General features: G+C 42.4%; 1 protein-coding gene across 1 annotated transcript in view; it reads left to right on the top strand.

Annotated features, from left to right (window-relative positions):
• Positions 1-21993, top strand: part of aff2 (AF4/FMR2 family, member 2) — a gene marked incomplete at both ends in the record, with an annotated part of 265149 nt that overhangs the window by 196086 nt on the left and 47070 nt on the right. Inside the window, one exon of the mRNA XM_079249843.1 lies at positions 6605-6642. Within this exon, the coding sequence (XP_079105969.1) occupies positions 6605-6642 (38 nt within the window). The remainder of the gene's footprint in view (positions 1-6604; positions 6643-21993) is intronic.

Genomic DNA, 21993 nt, shown 5'->3' with positions numbered 1-21993 from the left:
TTAACTTGTGCGTCAACTAGAGCCTTAACTATTGTCTCAACTAAAGTCTTAACTAGAGCCTCAACTAAAGTCTTAACTTGTGCCTCAACTAGAGCCTTAACTATTGTCTCAACTAAAGTCTTAACTAGAGCCTCAACTCGAGCCTTAACTAGAGCCTCAACTAGTACCTCAACTAGAGCCTTAATTATTGCCTCAACTAAAGTCTTAACTAGTGCCTCAACTAGAGCCTTAACTATTGCCTCAACTAAAGTCTTAACTAGAGCCTCAACTCGAGCCTTAACTAGAGCCTCAACTTGTGCCTCAACTAGAGCCTTAACTATTGCCTCAACTAAAGTCTTAACTAGTGCCTCAACTAGAGCCTTAACTATTGCCTCAATTAAAGTCTTAACTTGTGCCTCAACTAGAGCCTTAACTATTGTCTCAACTAAAGTCTTAACTAGAGCCTCAACTCAAGCCTTAACTAGAGCCTCAACTAGTACCTCAACTAGAGCCTTAACTATTGCCGCAACTAAAGTCTTAACTTGTGCCTCAACTGGAGCCTTATTTATTGCCTCAACTAAAGTCTTAACTATTGCCTCAACTAGAGCCTTAACTATTATCTCAACTAAAGTCTTAACTAGTGCCTCAACTAAAGTCTTAACTAGTGCCTCAACTAGAGCATCAACTAGAGCCTCAACTAAAGTCTTAACTAGTGCCTCAACTAGAGCCTTAACTATTATCTCAACTAAAGTCTTAACTAGTGCCTCAACTAGAGCCTTAATTATTGCCTCAACTAAAGTCTTAACTAGTGCCTCAACTAGAGCCTTAACTATTGCCTCAACTAAAGTATTAACTATTGCCTCAACTAAAGTCTTAACTATTGCCTCAACTAAAGTCTTAACTAGAGCCTCAACTAGAGCCTTAACTATTGCCGCAACTAAAGTCTTAACTAGTGCCTCAACTGGAGCCTTATTTATTGCCTCAACTAAAGTCTTAACTAGTGCCTCAACTAGAGCCTTAACTATTATCTCAACTAAAGTCTTAACTAGTGCCTCAACTAAAGTCTTAACTAGTGCCTCAACTAGAGCATCAACTAGAGCCTCAACTAAAGTCTTAACTAGTGCCTCAGCTAGAGCCTTAACTATTGCCTCAACTAAAGTATTAACTATTGTCTCAACTAAAGTCTTAACTATTGCCTCAACTAGAGCCTTAACTAGTGCCTCAACTAAAGTATTAACTATTGCCTCAACTAAAGTCTTAACTATTGCCTCAACTAGAACCTTAACTAGTGCCTCAACTAAAGTCTTAACTATTGCCTCAACTAGAGCCTTAACTATTGCCTCACCTAAAGTCTTAACTAGTGCCTCAACTAAAGTCTTAACTAGTGCCTCAACTAAAGTCTTAACTAGTGCCTCAGTGTTACCAACTGGGCTCACAGTGGTAACAAAAGAGGGAGTCAAATACAGGATGAAGTATTCCCATTCTCTTTATTTACCGAACTTATTCAAAACAAACTCATAATGGGGTCTGAGTGTGTAAAATATCAGTAGTGAAATGCTGTGAATGGTTGTGTGAACATGTGTGCAATGCTGTTCAAAAATGCAACCCAAAGCTTAACAAATTATAATTACCGTGATGGTAAGAGAAAATGCTGCCCAGCCAGAGGAGAAAAACCCAGGGAGTGAGTCTGGCAAAAGCAGCCTTTATAAGTTAAGCCACTCCCACCTCTGCAGGTGCATTACAATCTCTCCTAATCACACCTAATACAAACAAACTGAGATGGCAGGCCATCACACTCAGCTAGAGCCTTAACTATTGCCTCAACTAAAGTCTTAACTAGTGCCTCAACTAGAGCCTTAACTATTGCCTCAACTAGTACCTCAACTAGAGCCTTAATTATTGCCTCAACTAAAGTCTTAACTAGTGCCTCAACTAGAGCCTTAACTATTGCCTCAACTAAAGTCTTAACTAGAGCCTCAACTCGAGCCTTAACTAGAGCCTCAACTAGTACCTCAACTAGAGCCTTAATTATTGCCTCAACTAAAGTCTTAACTAGAGCCTCAACTCGAGCCTTAACTAGAGCCTCAACTAGTACCTCAACTAGAGCCTTAATTATTGCCTCAACTAGAGTTTTAACTAGTGCCTTAACAAGAGCCTCAAATAAAGCTTCAACTAGAGTCTTTGTCTTGTCCAGCATTTAGGCAAGCAGAATGATGGTCTGGATGTTCTGCTGAGCAAACTTTCTCTGCCAAGGGAAGCTTTATAGATATAATGATTCCCTTGACTTTCTGAATTTTTATTTTATTTCTATGTTTATTTTGTATTGTTGTTTGAATTGTAGAGTTTGTACTGCTGGACCAGAGAGGACAGACAAAAGACAGAAAGAGAAAGGAGAAGAAACACCTCATAAGAAAAGGGAAAGAGATAAAGGGAGAGAAAAGGGAGAGAAAAAAAACAACAACTAAAAAATAACCCAAAAACAAAAAGAAAAAGAAAGAAAACAACCTACAGATGTATACATATACACATACAGGCACACACATACATATACACACACATACACACGCATACATACACATACATATACACACACGTATACACACATAATATATATATATATACACATATATATACATATGTACACATATACATATACACATACATACATATACACACACACCTCTATGCACACACATACACACACATACATACGTACAAACATATACGCACTTGCCAGTATTAACACATATACATACACATACAAGCCAACTTTAGATCATAGTAACTAAACTATGAATCTAAAAAGTTAAATGTAAATGAGAAACAAACAGAAATGAGAAAACTAGCTGCTGTTAGTGAATAAAACTGCAGACGACTCGGTGACTGTGTCACATGCAGAACATGCAGAGTGGAACGTGTTCCGGAAAAGGTGATCATGCCAGTGTGACCCCTCCCACACAAAGGCAAGAGGCACGCCAGGAGGACCCCCGAGACCAGGGCCATCGGCAGCCATCCCCAGGCGCAGACCCCAACCGCCCCACCCCGGAGCCAGCCATGCACCGACCCAGGAGGAGGCAGAGGGGGGTCCCAGCCAGAGTCCCCCGCAGTCAGGGGGAACAGGCCCCAGCAGGCCCGGACCAGCGAGGACCGGCCCCGCCGGGCACCGGCCACCCAGGGCAGACAGAGCGCGGGCCCCACGGCCCCAAGAGCCCAGAAGCAACCCCCCACCCCCGCAGGCAGAGGGCCCAGCCCACACCGACGGAGGGCCGGGATCCCCAGACCGCCACCGAGCGGCAGCCAGGCCGCACCCCAGTGGACCAGCAGCGCTCCCCGAGCACCAAGACCCTCCACGCACACAAACACACACACACACACACATATGCACACACGCACACACATGTGCACACACACACACACACACACATGCACCCACCCACCTACCCCCACCCACACCCACACGCATCCACACTTCCTCCTTAAACACACCCTATACACCAATTCTCTTACACACGCTCAAACTCACACTCTACTACCCCCGTTCTTTATACACACACACCCCCTCACACACACATCCCTGCTCCCTCTATAATCACCCATTCTTCCATACACGCACACCCCACTCTACACACACCCACACCTCCCTACACCCCTCTATCCACATTCACAGTCCTCATTGTACACCCACCCCATCACTTCCCTGTACCACCAACATAACCCCACATACGCACCCCCACCCATCTGCATACACCCCCCCTTCCTCCTATCCCAGCGGCCATCCACTTTCCTAAATTCTTTCACCCTGATCCCCCCACCCCCCCTCTACCCTAACATTCAGTCACCACTTCATCCATTGGCTCATGCACGCCCTCACCTTTCTTTCCCAACGTGTCCCCTGTGAGATACCCCCGGGGGAGCAGGGGATAGGAGGGCCCCGATCAGGGCCCCACAACTACCCCCCACCCCTGTCAATGCCCCCCCACCACTCCACACATGCAGCCGATCCAGCACCACCCAGGGCCAGCAGCAGTCCCACCCCCGCCAGGCCAGCCCAGACCCAGGCCCCCTGAACAGCACCACTCCCCCGCCCAAACTCCTCCGGCACAGCCCCAGAAATAGGGGCGTGGCAGGACCCCATTGTCACCCCCTCCCTCCCAGCTTATGAATGATTGTGAAGTGTGTGTTGTTTGCAATTAAAATTGGGAAGAAGTAACCACATCATGTTGGGAGCGGGACCACCAAAGCAGCCCCGCCCACCGCACACTGCATGGCCCGCCCCCCAAAATATGTCCATGTGTTGTCAGTGTGTGTTTTTTGTGTTATGTTGACTAAGTGTAATTAAAACTGGGAGGTGAACCGATGCTGGGTGCAGCGATCGAAACCACCTTGATGGCCTCTCTCACCACCCAGATCAACGTGTCCACCTCCCAACGCCCTGCCTGTGTGGTGGAAGAAGGGAAGGAGGGGGGTCCGGGGATTTAGGTCCCGAGGGAAGCGCGCCTCCCTCAAGAAGATGAGCCACCTGCGGCACGAGGCACGTCCCCCATTCCCGGGGCCCCTGAAGGCCAGGTCTTAAGTAGAGTCTTAAGTAGAGCCTTAAGTAGTGCTTTCACTAGTGTCTCAACTAGAGCCTTAAGTAGTGCCACACCTAGATTCTTAACTAGTGCCTTAATTTGAGCCTATATTCGAGTAAATAGAGCCTTGACAAGTGCCTCAAATAAAGCCTTAAGAAAAGCCTCAACTAGAACCTTACCTAAAGCCTTAACTAGTCTCAACTAGAGCCTTAACTGGTCTCAACTAGAGCGTTAACTAGTCCTTGAGAAAGAGCCTCTACTAGAGCCTTAAATTAGAGCCTTGACTAGTTCTTTAAATAGAGCCTTGACTAGTTCTTTAAATAGAGCTTTGACTAGTTCTTTAAATAGAGCTTTGACTAGAGCAGTCTAAGTGCTGAGGTGTGGCTGAAAACCCGACTGGTCGACATCCAAACAGTGATTTAGTGTCAGGAAGTTTTTTCTGTAATCTTACTAAGTCGGGAGGGTTGAGCGGCCGGTAGCTACTCGTGTGTGACGAGTTGAAGTTTGTCCTGTTCAGTAGTGGCCTGATGACGCCTGTTCTGAAAGCAGAGAAATGTTTACAATCTGTAAAATATCTGCGTTCTGCCTCCTGAAACAGCCAGCAGGAGGTGCTTTTCAGGTGGCGGATGATCTCGTCCAGGTTTTTAGGGCTGACTGGAGGAAAGGTCGTCATCGTGAGATATTTTGATCCTAATTAAAATGTGAGAACACTACAAGTCACGTTGTTTTCTGTTGCTGTCAATGTTTCTGGCTCTTTATTACCGTAGTAAAATAGACGTTCATTGCTTCCGTGTGTGGACAAATGGACAGAAACATTCCAGATAAACAGACTACAGCGACTTACGTGCGTGTCTAACATGAATATTGTGAATATTTGTTGGGATTAAACCCAACACATGTCTGGATTTGGTCATGTTGAGATTAGAAACATGACTGCTGGTGTAATAATTACACCTCAGACCTGCTGCTGCTGCTGCTGCTGCTGCTGCTGCTGCTGCTGGATTCCCACATTCAGAACAGCCACTCTGTTAAACCACTGCAAGGAGTCCGTTGGGTTATAATACAGAGCAAATAAATAAACTTTATTATAACTATGCAAAATGCAAGGTTGTAGCAACGATTTATTCAGCAACTACTGTGCATGACATGAGAGCTTGGTGATAATGATTTATTTCTTATTTATTTGTGTTTATTTTTGTGCATTTATGCTTTTTCCCTCACAAGACAGATAGAGTTGTTGCTGATTTCTTGTTTTTTATATTTTTTCTTTTACAAATTTCCAGTTGTATTTCAACCCAACGGAATCTGTTAAAATGGAAAGTCGCAGTGCAGAGGACGGTTTTTAGGTAAATCTGTGTTGCACAGACCAGTGGAAAAGTTGTTCATTGAGCATGTTGAACTGAACCAGATGTATTTGCAAATAAAGAACTTGAATGTGAACTCATGGAGATACGTGAGATCCTGCATCTGTCACTGCCAACAGCGTTGCACCTACGTTTACCCATGATGCATTGCAGGAACGCTCCATGGCAATGGCGACTCAGTCCTGCAGAAAACAGTGAGTAGAGGTGGAAGAAGACTCGCTGCTGATTATTTACAGGAATATTACCTTCTGGGTGAAATTAAATCTGATTCATACCTGTACTAACTTGCATAAAGGTGTTAAAAAATTAAGTTTCTAATTTGACAGACTTATCTCTGCAGTCATGTTTCATGTAGCCAGCCCTGCTAAAAGATATTTTTCACAATTATCTGGAAATTATCTCAGAAATAATGTCCTGACCCCAGTTTGAGCCACTGGTCTCGGTTCTGGAAAACCCAGCCTTCAACAGAGGTGAACCACAAAGCTGCCAAACCGCTCCCCGCTTTAAGCTCTGTGGTGCATATAGATGTGTCTTTCTCCCATTCTAACCATAAAATATGAAGACATGGACTGGTTAAAATGTAAATGTGAACTTTTCATTTTAACTTTAAACGAGTTCCTGAGAAGTACGAAGCTCCACTGAAACACCCCGGAGGTCCTTCCACTAAATGCATCTTTCTGTGTCTGACAGGTGTCCGACAAGAGCAAAGCCAGATCCACAGCCTTGAGGTAAGACTAATAGCCTCATTCCATCTTATTCATGTTCGCGTCTTTAGTGGTTTATTGTGCTCCATTAAAGTTGCTGTTTGTTGTTTGGTTGGAGAGAAATGTTGGAATAGTCTAACAGCTGCAGCATCTTCCCTCTGCACGGTTGTGTGTAAAGTCAACATGGTCTGGGACTTTGTGCAGCAGACAGGCAAGATGGAAATAAATGGTATTTACCATGAAACATCCAGTTGAGGAAGCAACGGTCAACTCTGGATGGTGCTCTGCTCTTTTTCCTTCTTTAATGCAGCTGTTTGTGAAAGCAGTGGTAAACTCAGAGACGTCCGGGTGAGCCGCAGCCAGTCACATGACCTCCACTGGGAGGCCATATTACCATCACGTTAAATCCAAGACATGGACAGGCTGAGGTTACTGAATGCTGCTGGAAGCATCGGTCAGGTTTTTAGGGTTTTTTGTAATATCTAAAAGTTATTGCTAACAGTTTCTATCAAGGCCTCAGAGACATTGTGGCTCTAATTTACTGGAACACCTGTGATGACAGGTGAACACATGACTGATCTTTGATTTGATCGATACACCTGATCAGTGTTTGGATCAGACTGTTGAATTCACTTCAGTTAAATTAACTTTACTCCAAGGAAACAATTAAAGAAATAATGCCATGTTTATGTAGAACTGTGTGTCATCAGCATAACTTGTTACTTTTTCCATCCATCCATCCATCCATCCATCCATCCATCCATCCATCCATCTATCTATCTATCTATCTATCTATCTATCTATCTATCTATCTATCTATCTATCTATCTCTATGTCTATCTATCTATCTATCTATCTATCTATCTATCTATCTATCTATCTATCTATCTATCTATCTATCTATCTATCTATCTGCGCTAATATACATAATATATAGTGGTCATTAAAAATTATTTCAAATTGGCAAAATAAAATAATAAATTATATATATATATATATTTTTTATATATAATATATATATATATATATATATATATATATATATATATATATATATATATATATATATATATATATTCATTTATTTATTCTAATCACAAACTCTTGCCAGTAAAGATGTGAACCAAGTGGATCCAAAATGGATTATTCATTTATTCATTTAGTTATTTCTGCATATTCAAGCATGTCTCGGTTCATCTTGTCCTGCCAGGTTGGCTACATGTTAATACAACGTGTCACCTCCTGTCTTGTTAGTAAAGAAGCGTTTTTAACGACTCTGAACTCTGGAGATCACAGCGTTCTTGCAAACAGTTGATTTTAGCTCCAACATCAATCTTTCATAAGTTCATCTTTTCCTTGGAATGTTTTGTAAAGCCTGAATCTTTTATAAATGAGGCTCGCTGTGTTTATCATCTGAAGGCATTAGTATGCAAGTCTGGAGTGTGTGTGTGTGTGTGTGTGTGTGTGTGTGTGCGCGCGCGCCTTAGGCCATGTGTTACTCTGCTACCGCTAATGAGCCCATTCACTCTGCAGCCCAGTCTTCGCACCACACACACATACTGCAGGGACATCGGGACTAGAGATGCTGCAAGCGATCCACTGGCTATATTCCCCATGGAGACCAACACACACCTCTCACACCATCCACACACACACACACACACACACACATTCTGTTTTAAATCTTTACTTTGACAGTCTACAGGCTCGTCCACATAGCTGTTAGCTGCTAGCACACAGGCACATTCTTACCCCCCCCCCCCCCCCCCCCCCCCCCCGTCTTGCCTTACAGTCTGTTTTAGGCTGCATTACATTCTAATTATTGTTTCAGAGCCGGTGTGCTGAGTCCTCTGTGTCCGCTATACCACATGTGCATCTTGGACGCTGCAGAGGAAAACTGCCTGCAGTCATGTGGAATTGACTTTTTGTTCTAATTATTGTAATACTAAGAACACCGGCAGAAGAAGCAGACATGTCTTTGATTTTCAGGGCTTTTTTTCATAACTAACGTAAGCAATGATGCAAAACAGTCGAGACACGAAGACATTAATGGACCAATAAAGAAAAATAAAGTAAAATGTTCATGTTGAGATGCGAACGCAGCAGACAGAGGCCGTCCAGTCTGTTCCGGGTTATGCTGATAGACGGGTTTTCTCTGTACAGAGCCTGTGTGACACATAAGCGATCAATAAATCAAACTTTATCCATATATTTTGCAGCTCAAATTGTTTTACAGAAAGAAAAGAAATAAAAAGCCAAAGAAGTGTCTTTATGTCAGTTTCTCTCTTTCCCACACCAAAGTTATCCGATGTGAGTCTACAGGATAAAACCCAACTGATGAGTCGTCACGAGTGAGAAATAAGTGCATTTCCCTCCCTGAGCTGCTGCCTGACCACGGCGGAGGGGTTTGCACATCCTCGGGGTCCTAGGAGCCAGGTTGTTGGGGGGTTTATGCCTCTGGTGGGGTCACCAATGGCAAACAGATCCCTACAGGGAGAACCAGACCAAGCGTGACCTTAAGACTCCTATGATAAATATGAACATTGGAGCAAAGTTTCCCTTGCTTAGATGCAGATTGTAGGTCCCCATGGCCCCCATCTGGGGCCAGACCTAGGAGTGGGGCCTGGAGGCAAGCAGCTGGTGGCCACGTTTTTCCCAATGGTTCCCAGTCTGGCTCAGCCTGGAAGTGTTAGATGGGCCCCCGTCCCATGTGGACTCACCACCCGCTTGAGGGCCAAAGGGGTCAGGTGTGTCGTGATCCAGCCGTTTAAGCTAGCTATAGAGAGGGAAGGATGGAGCGCGAGATTGACAGACGGATCGGTGCGGCGTCTGCAGTGATGCGGACTCTGCGCCGGTCTGTCGTGGTGAAGAAGGAGCTGAGCCAGAAGGCGGAGCTTTCCATTTACCAGTCGATCTACGTTCCTACCCTCACCTATGGTCATGAGCTGTGGGTCGTGACAGAAAGAACGAGATCTCGTATACAGGCGGCTGAAATGAGTTTCCTCCGCAGGGTGGCCGGGCTCTCCCTTAGAGAAAGGGTGAGGAGCTCGGTCATCCGGGAGGAGAACAGAGTAGAGCCGCTGCTCCTCCGCATCGAGAGGAACCAGTTGAGGTGGCTCGGGCATCTGGTCAGGATGCCTCCTGGACCTCCCTGGTGAGGTGTTCCAGGCACGTCCCTCTGGGAGGAGACCCCGGGGAAGACCCAGGACACGCTGGAGGGATTATATCTCTCGGCTGGCCTGGGAACACCTCGGGATCCCCCCCGCAGAGTTGGCAAATGTGTCTGGGGAGAGGGAAGTCTGGGCTTCCCTGCTTAGGCTGCTGCCCCCGCAACCCGATCCCGTATAAGCGGCAGAAGATGGATGGATGGATGGATGAGAAAGCAGGGAAAGGATAATTCTTCAAACCATGCAGGGATACAGAGCAACACGGACGTCTTTCAGATGAGAAAATATTGCAGAACTCTCTCAAGCAAAAGAAACAAGCTGCAACAATAATTTTATTTAATGTTCCCTGTGACGTGAAGTTGCTTGTGATGGTGAAAGTTGCTCCTTTGCTGGCAGATCATTTTTAGCTTTGATCCTCCATCAAACTTAAGGCATAACATCACTGTGACTGCTTATCAATACTTTACTTAAAGAACAAATGATTTGTTAAAGAGTTGCAGGGACGTTTTTAGGAGGATTGATCCCACTTCGCCTCGTCTGGAAAAGGCACCTTGATGAAGACGTCACAGATGCATCACCTATCACAGCTGCACAGTTTAAATCAAATCCACATGTGCCGTGACATAAATCGATAAAACCTGGATAAAAGTTTATTGAATCTAGGTGTCAGTAGCGTTAGAAAGAAAAAGATTATTCGAGATAAACAATATTTGTGTATGTAGGTATATGTTCAGCCTGCACAGCTCATGAGTTTGATTAACCTCTGGAAGCATTTCCAAGCAGCATAATTATTTATATCTGGAGGAAAAAGCTGCGCACATGCAAAGCTGTCGCTGATGATTAAGTAGAATCGATCCACTCATAGTAACGGACTATTATTCCATATGTTGACCAGGACTATCTTCAGTATTTCAGACCCGAAATGAGCAAAACTCAGTTATAATTTGTGTGTAGAAAGTAGACGTAGATGCTGGCCGTAAACATCAGAGGTTTGGTGTGTTTATCTGTAAAAGAGAAGTGATAAAGGAAGGTTAGTTAGTGGTTCTAAATGTCCCCCAGCAGACACTCTTCTTATGGTAAACCTCGATCAGAGACGGATTATTTCCCGTATCGGTAATGCAATTGATTATTTCCGTCTGTCCAATAGAAACAAAAAAACAAATAAATATGGGAACGAGATCCGGGACGATCAATGAGAGATAATCAGAAGCCATTCTCCAGTGGCCCCAAGACAAATTTCACAGGGGCGCTCCAACCGCCGTTCAATGACCTTTTATTGTGATATTGATTATTAATAGCAAAGATAATAACTTGTTAAAGATGTGTCTTTAAATGTGTTGTTGGTGAAGCTTTAAATTCTTCAGCTGCAACTTTTAATGTTCTTTGACAGAATGATCTGTATGTTAAGTTCCGTGTGACGACATTGTTGTGAAGTGGTGCTATACAAATAAAGCTGAATTTAATTGCATTGAATTTAAAGATTTTGCTGCTTTTACTTTTTTTTTTTTCCTACTATTTTTATTGAATTGAATGTTGATAAAATGATTTAATGCAGTTCCAGTACAAAAAACTGAATTATGTGTGGAAACCTGCATTATGTTGTACAACAGCAGTTTTCAGAAACATAAATCCTGCTGGACATGTATTACAGTATTTATATATATATATATATATATATATATATATATATATATATATATATATATATATATATATATATATATATATATATATATGTGAAATATAATAAATATAAAAATAAAATATAAAAATATAAAAAATATATATGAAAAAATCATATAATGATATTTATATATTATTATTATTATATATAATAATAATATACATATGTATAATATAATACTGCAGAATGCTTATGTTGGTATATATCACGACATTTCTACAAATATTACCATTTTCATGTATCTTTTTTTCAGTTAATTATTTTCTTTAAATTTATTATTATTCTAATTTTTTTTCACTGCTACAAAAATATTAATGTCATCAAAGTGGAATAGAACGATACTGATATTAGTCTTGGTATTGATTCTGTTGATAGTTGGGTTCATCTGTTGAGCTCCAGTCCTCAGTCTGTGGACTCGTTGTGTTTTTTAAACTCAGTAAACGTAACGTCCTCGTCTCAGAGCGGGTGAACAGAGCATGAAGCTAACATTAGCTAACGTTAGCTAACATTAGCTTCATGCTAACAGCTAGCTAGTGTTGGATATTGCAGCTGTCAGTCAGTGGATCGCTCTCCTGACAGGATCTGGTCATTAATATCACAGCCAGCAGGTTGTAGCAGAAGTCCACACACGTTTTACCTGTTCGATGAGAGCAACACCAAACAAGTTCAGAGCATTTTCACCTGTTTTTCTGTCCAGCTGAATAATCTTCAGTATATCGTGTAACGTATGATGCACCTTTCCTTCAGCTTACAGCGTTGAGATGAGAGATTCATCCTCACCTGTTAACACTGAGCTTACAGGACGATGCAAAATCCTCCTTCACACATTTAAATCAGCGAAAACGTCTGTAATCAGATTACCTTCAGGCAGGGGCGCCGCCAGGACATGTGGGCCCTATGAAAGACAACGGCATGGACCCCACCACTTGATCACACATTTTAGATTTTTGCTTTTGCTTCTAGCTGATTAAAAAAAAAAAAGCTTTTCATGGGAATAATAAAACATCTAGGGCTGTGTTTAACCCTTAATGGGACGGTCATGATCACTTTGTTTTCTTTCATATTCAGCATGAAACAATTTTTTTTTTTGTTAATGTAACAACAGAGTCTTGGTTCATACCAGAAGGACAATTTTAGGTTATAATTTCTAATTTAAAGGTATTTCATTGAGTGCCCTATAAAGGGTTAAATCACAGTGCAAATATCTAACTGGGTTACTTTAATATAAATGGTTTATCAGTTTATATTACTGCTATATTTAATTACAACCTTTGAAAAAAGTATTTATTATTTTTAATGAAGGTTTAATGATTTTCTTATATAGTTTGTAAATCTTTTTGGGATCAAGTCGTGGGGTCCTTAGAATCTTCCTAACTTCTCCCCATATGGCGCCTCTGCCTTCAGGCCTCCAGGCCGCTCTCATTCATGATGCGTAATGGCTGCATGTTTAGCTCAGGAACAGGCAGGTATCGCCGTGTGGACGAAGCTCGTCAGCCGGCTGTGTGTGTTGTTGTGTGACAGGCGCTGAAACGTGAAACACCTTCAGAAAAACACCGTCGCTTGACCCTGTTGCTGGATTATGCTGCATACGTCAGACTGGAAACCTATTATAGCCTTCCCCACAGTGCTGCCCCGGGCAAACACACACACACACACACACACACACACACACACACACACACACACACACACGCAGCTTCCATCTGTATGAAAAGGTGAAAACCTGTTTTTAAAAGTTTTTTTTTCCATGTTGGGAAGTGATGTCTTATGATCCATCTGTGACAAAGTCATCAGTGTAAATAAACACTGGAATGGAAATATTCCTGTACGAAGGTAAACACACACACACACACACGGGCATGCTCATGAACAAGTACATCCACACGTGTGATTGGACGGAGAGACTGCAAAGCCAGCTGTGCAGCAGGAAGCTCTGCCAAGACGAGGCAGACGACCAGAGTCCAGATGGCCTCCACGTCTTCACGTCACCGTTGTTTCTGCAGTAGAAGCTGTCGTTTGCTGCTCCTCTGCTTCTGCTTTGCTTTGGCGTCATGTCTGATCAGGTTTCCTGCAGAAGTAGAGAATCTGTCTGATGTTTAACTCCTGTTAGGGTCCAGACCAGACCAGGTGCTGTTACGCCAGAGGATTCCTGAGGGAAACTGGAAACTGGTTTGATTCAGCAGATGTTGATCATCTGAAAGTCCTGCAGGAGGAGGAAGGTGTTTCTACACAGCTGCACAAGAAGAAGCTGTAGCTGAGAATCATGCAGAGAAAACTAATCAACAGTTCAACAAAACTAGTTTTACTCTACGTAACAAGTCATTTCTGCAGGAATCAGCCTTTCAGAGTGAAATCATTTATATTTCTGTGCTTATATGTTTGTAGCTTGAGTCATTAATGGAAGTACGTGGAAACATTTACGTTTTTAAAAAGCTTGAATGTGAATATTCAGTCTGAAGTCATCAGAGTATTGATGATTAATTAACATGACACGTTAAAAGGTGACATGTGCAAAAAGGTGTCCAGCAGGAGGAAGAAGAAGAGTACAGAGTTTTTATCATTAACCCTTTATAGGGCACTCAATGACATACCTTGAAATTAGAGATTTTAACCTAAAGTTGTCCGTCTGGTATGAACCAAGACCGCCCTTCTGTTGTTACATTAACAACAACAACAAAAAAAATAAATTCATGCTGAATGTAAAAGAAAACGAAGTGATCAAAAATAGTCACTTGTCCCATAAAGGGTTAAAGTGATGAAAAGGTCTCAGAAACTGCATCAGATGTGATGCGTACGGGTTTAAAGGCTTTTGAACTTTCCAAAGCTCTTTGGAGGTTCTGGCTTTTTGTTCCGTTCTCCGTCCAGATGATCTAATGCTGCTTCAATAATTTTGAGCTTCGGGTTCTAGTAACCGTCCCCCCATCAGGACTGTTTCCACTAATTTAACGGATCAGTTGTAGGTTCAGATCATAGACTGTATAATAAAAGATGGGCGGAGCCTCCGTGACGTCACCCGTAGGTTTCTGAAGAGCTGAATTGAAGCTCGGTGGGCGGTTCCTACCATCACCATCTTGGCAGGGGCATGTGTGTCGTCTCACCCGGAAAATACAAATATGGGCAAAGAGGTGGAGCTGAGAGGGGGGCTGTGAGCGTCATGGTGGATGATGACATCGAGCGAACTCCGAGCTTTCTGTAGCTAAAAGCTAACCAAGCTAACCTGGCGATAACAGGAGCTAACCAGCTAACGGAGGTAAGCGGGCTAAAGCTAAATCACGTTGTTAACCGGCTAAAAACCGCAGTTGTTCTATGTTCTTCTGACTTGAAGCGGGAGATCGGGTACCTGTCAATCAAAAGGACACGCCCCTAATTATACCGAACTTCAAGATTAAATTACTTTTAAACGGGCGAGTTAGAAAAAACTTCAATCCCCCTACACTTGTCATGAAGGTAAACCTGACCTATTAAATCTAAAATGGATTTTTGAACCAGGCTGTAAACATGTTTATTTCTGCTGTAAACATGTTTATTCCTGCTGTAAACATGTTTATTTCTGCTGTAAATATGTTTATTCCTGCTGTAAACATGTTTATTTCTGTTGTAAACATGTTTATTTCTGCTGTAAACATGTTTATTCCTGCTGTAAACATGTTTATTTCTGTTGTAAACATGTTTATTTCTGCTGTAAATATGTTTATTCCTGCTGTAAACATGTTATTCCTGCTGTAAACATGTTTATTCCTGCTGTAAACATGTTTATTTCTGCTGTAAACATGTTTATTCCTGCTGTAAACATGTTTATTTCTGCTGTAAACATGTTTATTCCTGCTGTAAACATGTTTATTTCTGCTGTGAAGTTGGTCTTTTTAACATGGGATTCTATGGGGATTTGCTCTGTTTTGCAGCCCCTAGTGGATGAAGGGGGAACTGCAGTTTTATGCACTTCTGCATCGGCTTCACTTTTAACCGCCAGAGGCTCCGTCCATCTTTCATATACGATCTATGGTTCAGATACATCTCTGAGGTCCTGCCAGACATTTTTTTTATGGGTTTAGTTTTTTCTTATTTCAGACACGGTCAGACTTGTTTGTCCAGTTTCCTTCTGCTGCCACCACGCTGAGACACTTCCTGTTTTCAGCTAATAGCCTTTTGAGAATCACCTTGTTAGCGTAAAAGCAGAATTTTCCATCTATCAAGTTATCTTCGGTATTTTTTTTAAACTAAACAAAAGAACAAGAACAAATTATAGTTCCCTGCAACAAAAACTTGTTCTTTGTTAAGGTGCCTGTCATGTGTCATGACATTTCATCAAAAAAAAAGCTTCACACCCTGAGTTAGGAAGCTTTTTTAAGCTCAGATGATTCATAGGTCTGTTAGTGGCTTAACAAGAAAGAAAAGAAAAACTTCTGAAAATATCAGGCACAAGGTTTTGACTGAAAATCAGAGAAAAACCAGTGAAAGATGAAAGAAAAAGTTTAAAAGATCTTCAAAAAGTCTGAGCTATTGTGCCTTAAAAGATTACAAGAGAATCTGGCAGCTTGGAAGAAAATATAAAGAATAAGAACAGCTGCAGATTTCTGCACCGGCCTTGGGAACGATAGCCAAGCTGTAAATTTATAAATTATATTTAGTCTAAAAGCCACTAGATCAGCCTTGAGAACATTTCTGTTCAAATTAATTGTTTTTAACGGCTTGCCTTTAGTATCACCATAAATATTGATCAAATAAAAGACTCGCCAACGTCCCTTTAAGCCAACTCTCAGCATGACGAACAGACGTGTGATGGAGGCGTCGGGGAAGGACAGAAGAGCCTTCATGACACGATCAATACAAGCAGGTGGAAGACGAGACGTTCACTTAAGTCCAGCTGAAACTGCAAAGTCTCAATCAAACAGGAGAAAATGTTCCTCGATGCCTAACGCGATGGATTACCGATCGGATGTCGTAGGCTCACGGCCAGAAGAGCTTCCTCTGGCTGGGATGGGAGGCAGCCTGTAAAATGTTAGCATTTATGTACCTTTATTGCCTCACATTATCTTTGCTACTACTACTACTACTGCTACTACTACTACTACTGCTACTACTACTACTACTACTACTACTACTACTACTGCTACTACTGCTACTACTACTACTGCTACAGCATTCTACTTTGACTTTTTAACATGACTGTAGCGTGTACCGGTACTATATTTACAGTTTCAGGCCTTGTTGAAGAGACCACAGTGGTTCATCTGGACCACTTCAGTCCTTTATTCTAAATTCATGTGTTCAGTCTCAGACCAAACACTCTATATCTCACTGTTTTACTACATAACAGTACAAATACACAGTAAAATAACTGTATCAAACTTTAATTTAGGTGTTCAGCTGTTATTATAAAAATATTTTTGTTTTAGTTTAAATGAAATAACATTTTATTTTGAAAATACTCAACTTTATTTATAAAACTCTTGAAAACAACCAGTTGAAACAAAGTATTGATAAAATAAGAGAGTAAAACAGTTAAGAGATAAATAACACAATAAAGCAATTGATCATGTGTCTAAAACTGTTTATATTCAATAAGCAGTTCTAAAAATGTGAAATGAAAACAATAAAAACAAATAAATAGCAAATAAAACACAATTACGGTTTTTCATGTTACTTTAACTTAACTATGTGAATTTGCAGTTTATGTATATGTTTAATCTTATTGTTATTTACTTTTTTTTTTAAATTATTAACTCTATTTTTAACTAAATTAAAATTAATTTTTAAAACAGTAAACATTTTTATTATTATAGTATTATGACATTTACAGGGCTTTTTACAGGGTTTTCTTGTTTTGTTTTTTTTACATTAGACATGTGAATTTGCAGCTTATGTCCACAAGTTTACTAATATTTCCCTAAAGAATGCAGTGAAAACCTAAAATATAATGCAGGAAAAACCACCAGAATGCAGTTTTATTTCTTTTTTTAATAATTTAAATGTCAATGAGAAACCCAAAGTGCTCGTTATTGTACAGTACTAAACTGTAGTGGAAAAGAAACCGGACCAAGCTGAGACGAGTCGAGGCGAGTTAAGTTGAGACAAGCTGGTACTGATGGAAAAGAGGCATAACAGCTTTATAAAAACCATCGAAACAAGAAGGAAACCTGCAGGACCAGAACGTCAGAAAGCCACAGATCATCACATCAAAGATGCACAAAACAGCCTGAAAGAGACACTCAGCAACCTGAAACACTCGTAAAATTAGCATAAACCAGTAGAAAACCAGTAGAAAGCGACCAGAAAAGATGCAACACCGCTGGATGTTGTCTGGAAGGTTTCTGCCTCTGAAGCAGGACTGTGGGAGACTTTCATCCATCATGAGATGATTTAAAGAAACTTTTTATTTTTCCCGCAGAGACGACATGAAGAAGAGCTGGTGGAAGCGTAGAAACAGCTGGTTTCCATCTTTTGTCATTATGAAGTGATCTCAGTGCATAAAGTCTTGAAGGACAAATCTGACTCTGAGGCGAGAAAATGTCCAATATAGACATTTCAGAAATTTGCTTCATTAAAAGCATTTGATCAAACTGGAGCCATGAAATGAGTCGACAGAGCAGATGTCGTCAGGTTTCGCTCTGCTGGGATGAAAAAAGACGTTTTTCTCTGCCTAAAGAACGTCTCCCGAAGCCCGCCGGACAGCGCATCGTTTTGTCGAGGCTGTTGTCAGACTTTCATTTCCCCCGCTGTGCTTGTGATTTTATCGTACGGATAAATAGGACGACAGCAAAGCTGCTGCTGGAGCCCGAGGATCTCAGTTTTATCAGAGTTATGCAACATGGACGCACACAGAGGACCAGAAGCTGGCTGGTCGGCACTAGCAACGAGGTTTTAAGTCTCTCTACAAGCTGAAAAACACATTTTTATGTCGTAAAACAGGAATTGTTATTAAAAAATCCCCTTTTCTTCTCATATCTGGGTGAAAAACCCAACCTGCACCCTTCATATGAGCTGTGATACGTCTCCTCCACTGCGCTCTCGCAGGTCAGACTAGCGGTGAAACAGTCATCAGTATATTGATCATGTGGTCAATCGATGGCTCCAAAATCAATACAGTAATCATTTATCAAACACAACTTGGCTTTAATTTTAACCCCGCCCATTTTAGACCTGGTACTAAACTGTAATGGGAAGGAAACCGGAGCAAACAGACAAGCTGAGGCGAGTTAAGTTGAGACGAGCCGATACTAATAGAAAAGAGACATTAGACAGACGACGCTTCAGATAAAGATCTCTGCGGTGCATCACTCACAAATAAACAACATATGTTTTCCAGTAACTAACCAACTACAAAAACTCTCAGCGTCGATCAAATCATCCATCCAGATGCACGAACTCAGTCTTGGGTGAAGTTTATACGTCTTAACTTCAGCTGAACGGCGTAGAAATGGACCCGAAATGTCCTGTTCAAAGCTGCTCTGTCAGTCGGCGCCAGCTGGCGTTGCACTTTCATTTGGCACCAACTTCAGCAATAAATAATTTTTGACGGCTGATGGCTGATTTACCAGGAAAGGCGGAGGAAAGCGAGCCAGCCAGATGTACCGTAATGCTTCCACACAAATACAGCGATCTGTCCTTTTATCTTGTTCCTCCAGCAGACTGTTTATGTTTCCAGAAAGAAACAGACTGAAGAGCACTCGGCTGAAAGTCCAGCTGAGACGAAGAGACGCTTTTCTTTAACTTTGTTTTGTGTTCTTTAAACAAAAAGACAAACGTATCAGCGTGGAAAATATAATCTCCTCTCATCCTTCAGCTGGGTTTATCTGTCGGAAAGTGGCTGGAATGAAGCTCCATGTGAAGGGCTTTAAAGGTTCTTTTCACTCGTATGTCTAATGGAGCGTTTTGTTGCATAAAACACACTTTTCATCTTATAAACGCCCAACAAAAAGGCCACGAATGAAAAAAAGCTGCTTCAGGAGGCAGACGAGTCATTCATGTTAAGTCTCTGCCAGAAATCTTCTCTTATCCTTCACTAATAAGAAGAGAAAACACTCCGCCGATGTTTATTCTCTCCTTGATTTCCTGCCAAACGTCTTATTGATAATGTGGGTTAGTCCACTAGAGAGAGAGATTCCCAGAGTAACGGTGGGATGCGGACGCTCATCAAACAACCAGGTGCTTTAGATCAAAACATGCCTCAAAAATGAAGAAAAGTGATGAATTATAGACAATCCCAAATACTGCAAAGGTGGAAAACCTCATTAGTTCGACTTCGTTATGTAGCAAACTCCTGTTGCACGTGTCCTGCAAGATATTTGTTCTGTTATATCGTTGTAGTGACTGGAAAGAGTTCATGACAGAATCCATCTTCCAGACTCGAAGCGAGACTTTTATTCACAGCGAATGAGAGGTCGTATTCATCGAACTTCGTAGAGTTACTCCAAAGAATGGAGGCCACGTTTACACCGAGACTTTTACCGCATGCGGTTTGAAATCCGTCCATCCGGGGTCGGGTCGCGGGGGCAGCAGCCTAAGCAGGGAAGCCCAGACTTCCCTCTCCCCAGCCACATTTGCCAACTCTGCGGGGGGGATCCCGAGGCGTTCCCAGGCCAGCCGAGAGATATAATCCCTCCAGCGTGTCCTGGGTCTTCCCCGGGGTCTCCTCCCAGAGGGACGTGCCTGGAACACCTCACCAGGGAGGTCCAGGAGGCATCCTGACCAGATGCCCGAGCCACCTCAACTGGTTCCTCTCGATGCGAAGGAGCAGCGGCTCTACTCTGATCTCCTCCCGGATGGCCGAGCTCCTCACCCTATCTCTAAGGGAGAGCCCGGCCACCCTGCGGAGGAAACCCATTTCAGCCGCCTGTATACGAGATCTGGTTCTTTCGGTCACGACCCACAGCTCATGACCATAGGTGAGGGTAGGAACGTAGATCGACTGGTAAATGGAGAGCTTCGCCTTCTGGCTCAGCTCCTTCTTCACCATGACAGACCGGCGCAGAGTCCGCATTACTGCAGACGCCGCACCGATCCGTCTGTCCATCTCGCGCTCCATCCTTCCCTCACTCGTGAACAAGACCCTGAGATATTTAAACTCCTCTACTTGAGGCAGGACCTCACTTTTTATATCCAGCAGCTAGAAAAACGTAGAACAACCGCGAGTTTCAGGCGGCTAACATCATGGCTTAGCTTTAGCCTGCCTACCTCTGTTAGCTGGTTAGCTCCTGCTAGCTCTGGGTTAGCTCTTAGCTACAGAGAATTTGATTTGCGTCAATCACGCCCTCTCAGCTCCACCTTTTTTCCCATTGTTGTAATTTCACGGAGCGACAACATGCGTGACGCTGCCAAGTGGGAATCGTCCACTCAGCTTCACTTCAGCTCCCGGAAACCTACAGGTGACGTTACCGAGGCTCCGCCCATCTTTTTATTTACAGTCTCTGGTTTTTTGCTCCCAAAATCCTTGACAAGAAAAATGTAGATATAATAATGCTGGTATAAAACATGACCGATACTAGGCTTTGTATCAATACTATTGCTGTTTGGATTGATCCATCCAGACGTAGCTAGCAGTCGATTAGTTTTAGGCTAACCTGGTGAAACCGCGTCATTTAGGGACGTCACATCGACTCTGTGAACGTAACTTTACTCCTTCGCAATATTTCTGAACAGCTGCTAAAGCTCTTGTTGGGTCTTTCAAACACAAAACTTACATGAGTTACATGAAGCAGGATCTACACACACACACACACACACACACACACAGAGTATTGTACAAAAGGGTTTAATTTAATACTTTGCTGTTATTGTTTTAGCTGGGCTGCTAATGGAGCAGTTTGAGGAGAAAATTTAATTGGAAATGAAAGACAGAGCAAAGAAAAGACTGAGAATAGATGAGTAATGATAGAAGAAGACCAGTATGGCATTCACTGTATCTCCCACCGTGTGTGTGTGTGTGTGTGTGTGTGTGTGTTGCCTGAGGAACAGTTGATGGATTTGCTGCTTGACTGCTCACACAGATTGGTGCCTGCTGTGATGGCAGCCTTGAACTGAAATTACGTGCACGCTCACACAAAGAGAGCTACACATAATTGCAATTTCTGTGTGTGCGCGCGTGTTGGTGTGTATTCTTAAGTTAGGTCGAGCGAGCGCGTTGCCTCCAGGAGGCCATTTGAAGCACGGCGGAGGGATGGATGAACACGAGGCCAGTCGGAGGATGAAACAGTCGAAAAAGGCTCTGAACGTGGCTTTTATCCCTTTATTAACAGATTTTCTTATTAGTGTCGATCACATGCTTCGTTTGGAGTAAAACCCTCCATGAGGAGATGTTGTAGTCGTCTTTTGTCGTCTTCATTCTATTTCTTCCAGGATCTATTTACCAAAACATGTCTGTAAACAGCATAAAATTATGCTATTTGTGTTGGTGGTTTAATTCTTCCTTCAATAATCTTAGTTGGTGTTGTTTTGTGTATCATTGGAAAGCCAGACGAGTTGCCTTTACGACGACGTATGACGTGTAGGGATGGTGGCTTTGCAGGCGATACGTCTACCCGTCAG

Source organism: Telmatherina bonti, assembly GCF_933228915.1.
Source record: "Telmatherina bonti genome assembly, chromosome: 12".
NCBI lineage: Eukaryota > Metazoa > Chordata > Actinopteri > Atheriniformes > Telmatherinidae > Telmatherina > Telmatherina bonti.
Note: the sequence above shows the minus strand (reverse complement) of the source record. Positions and strands in the feature narration are given on the sequence as shown.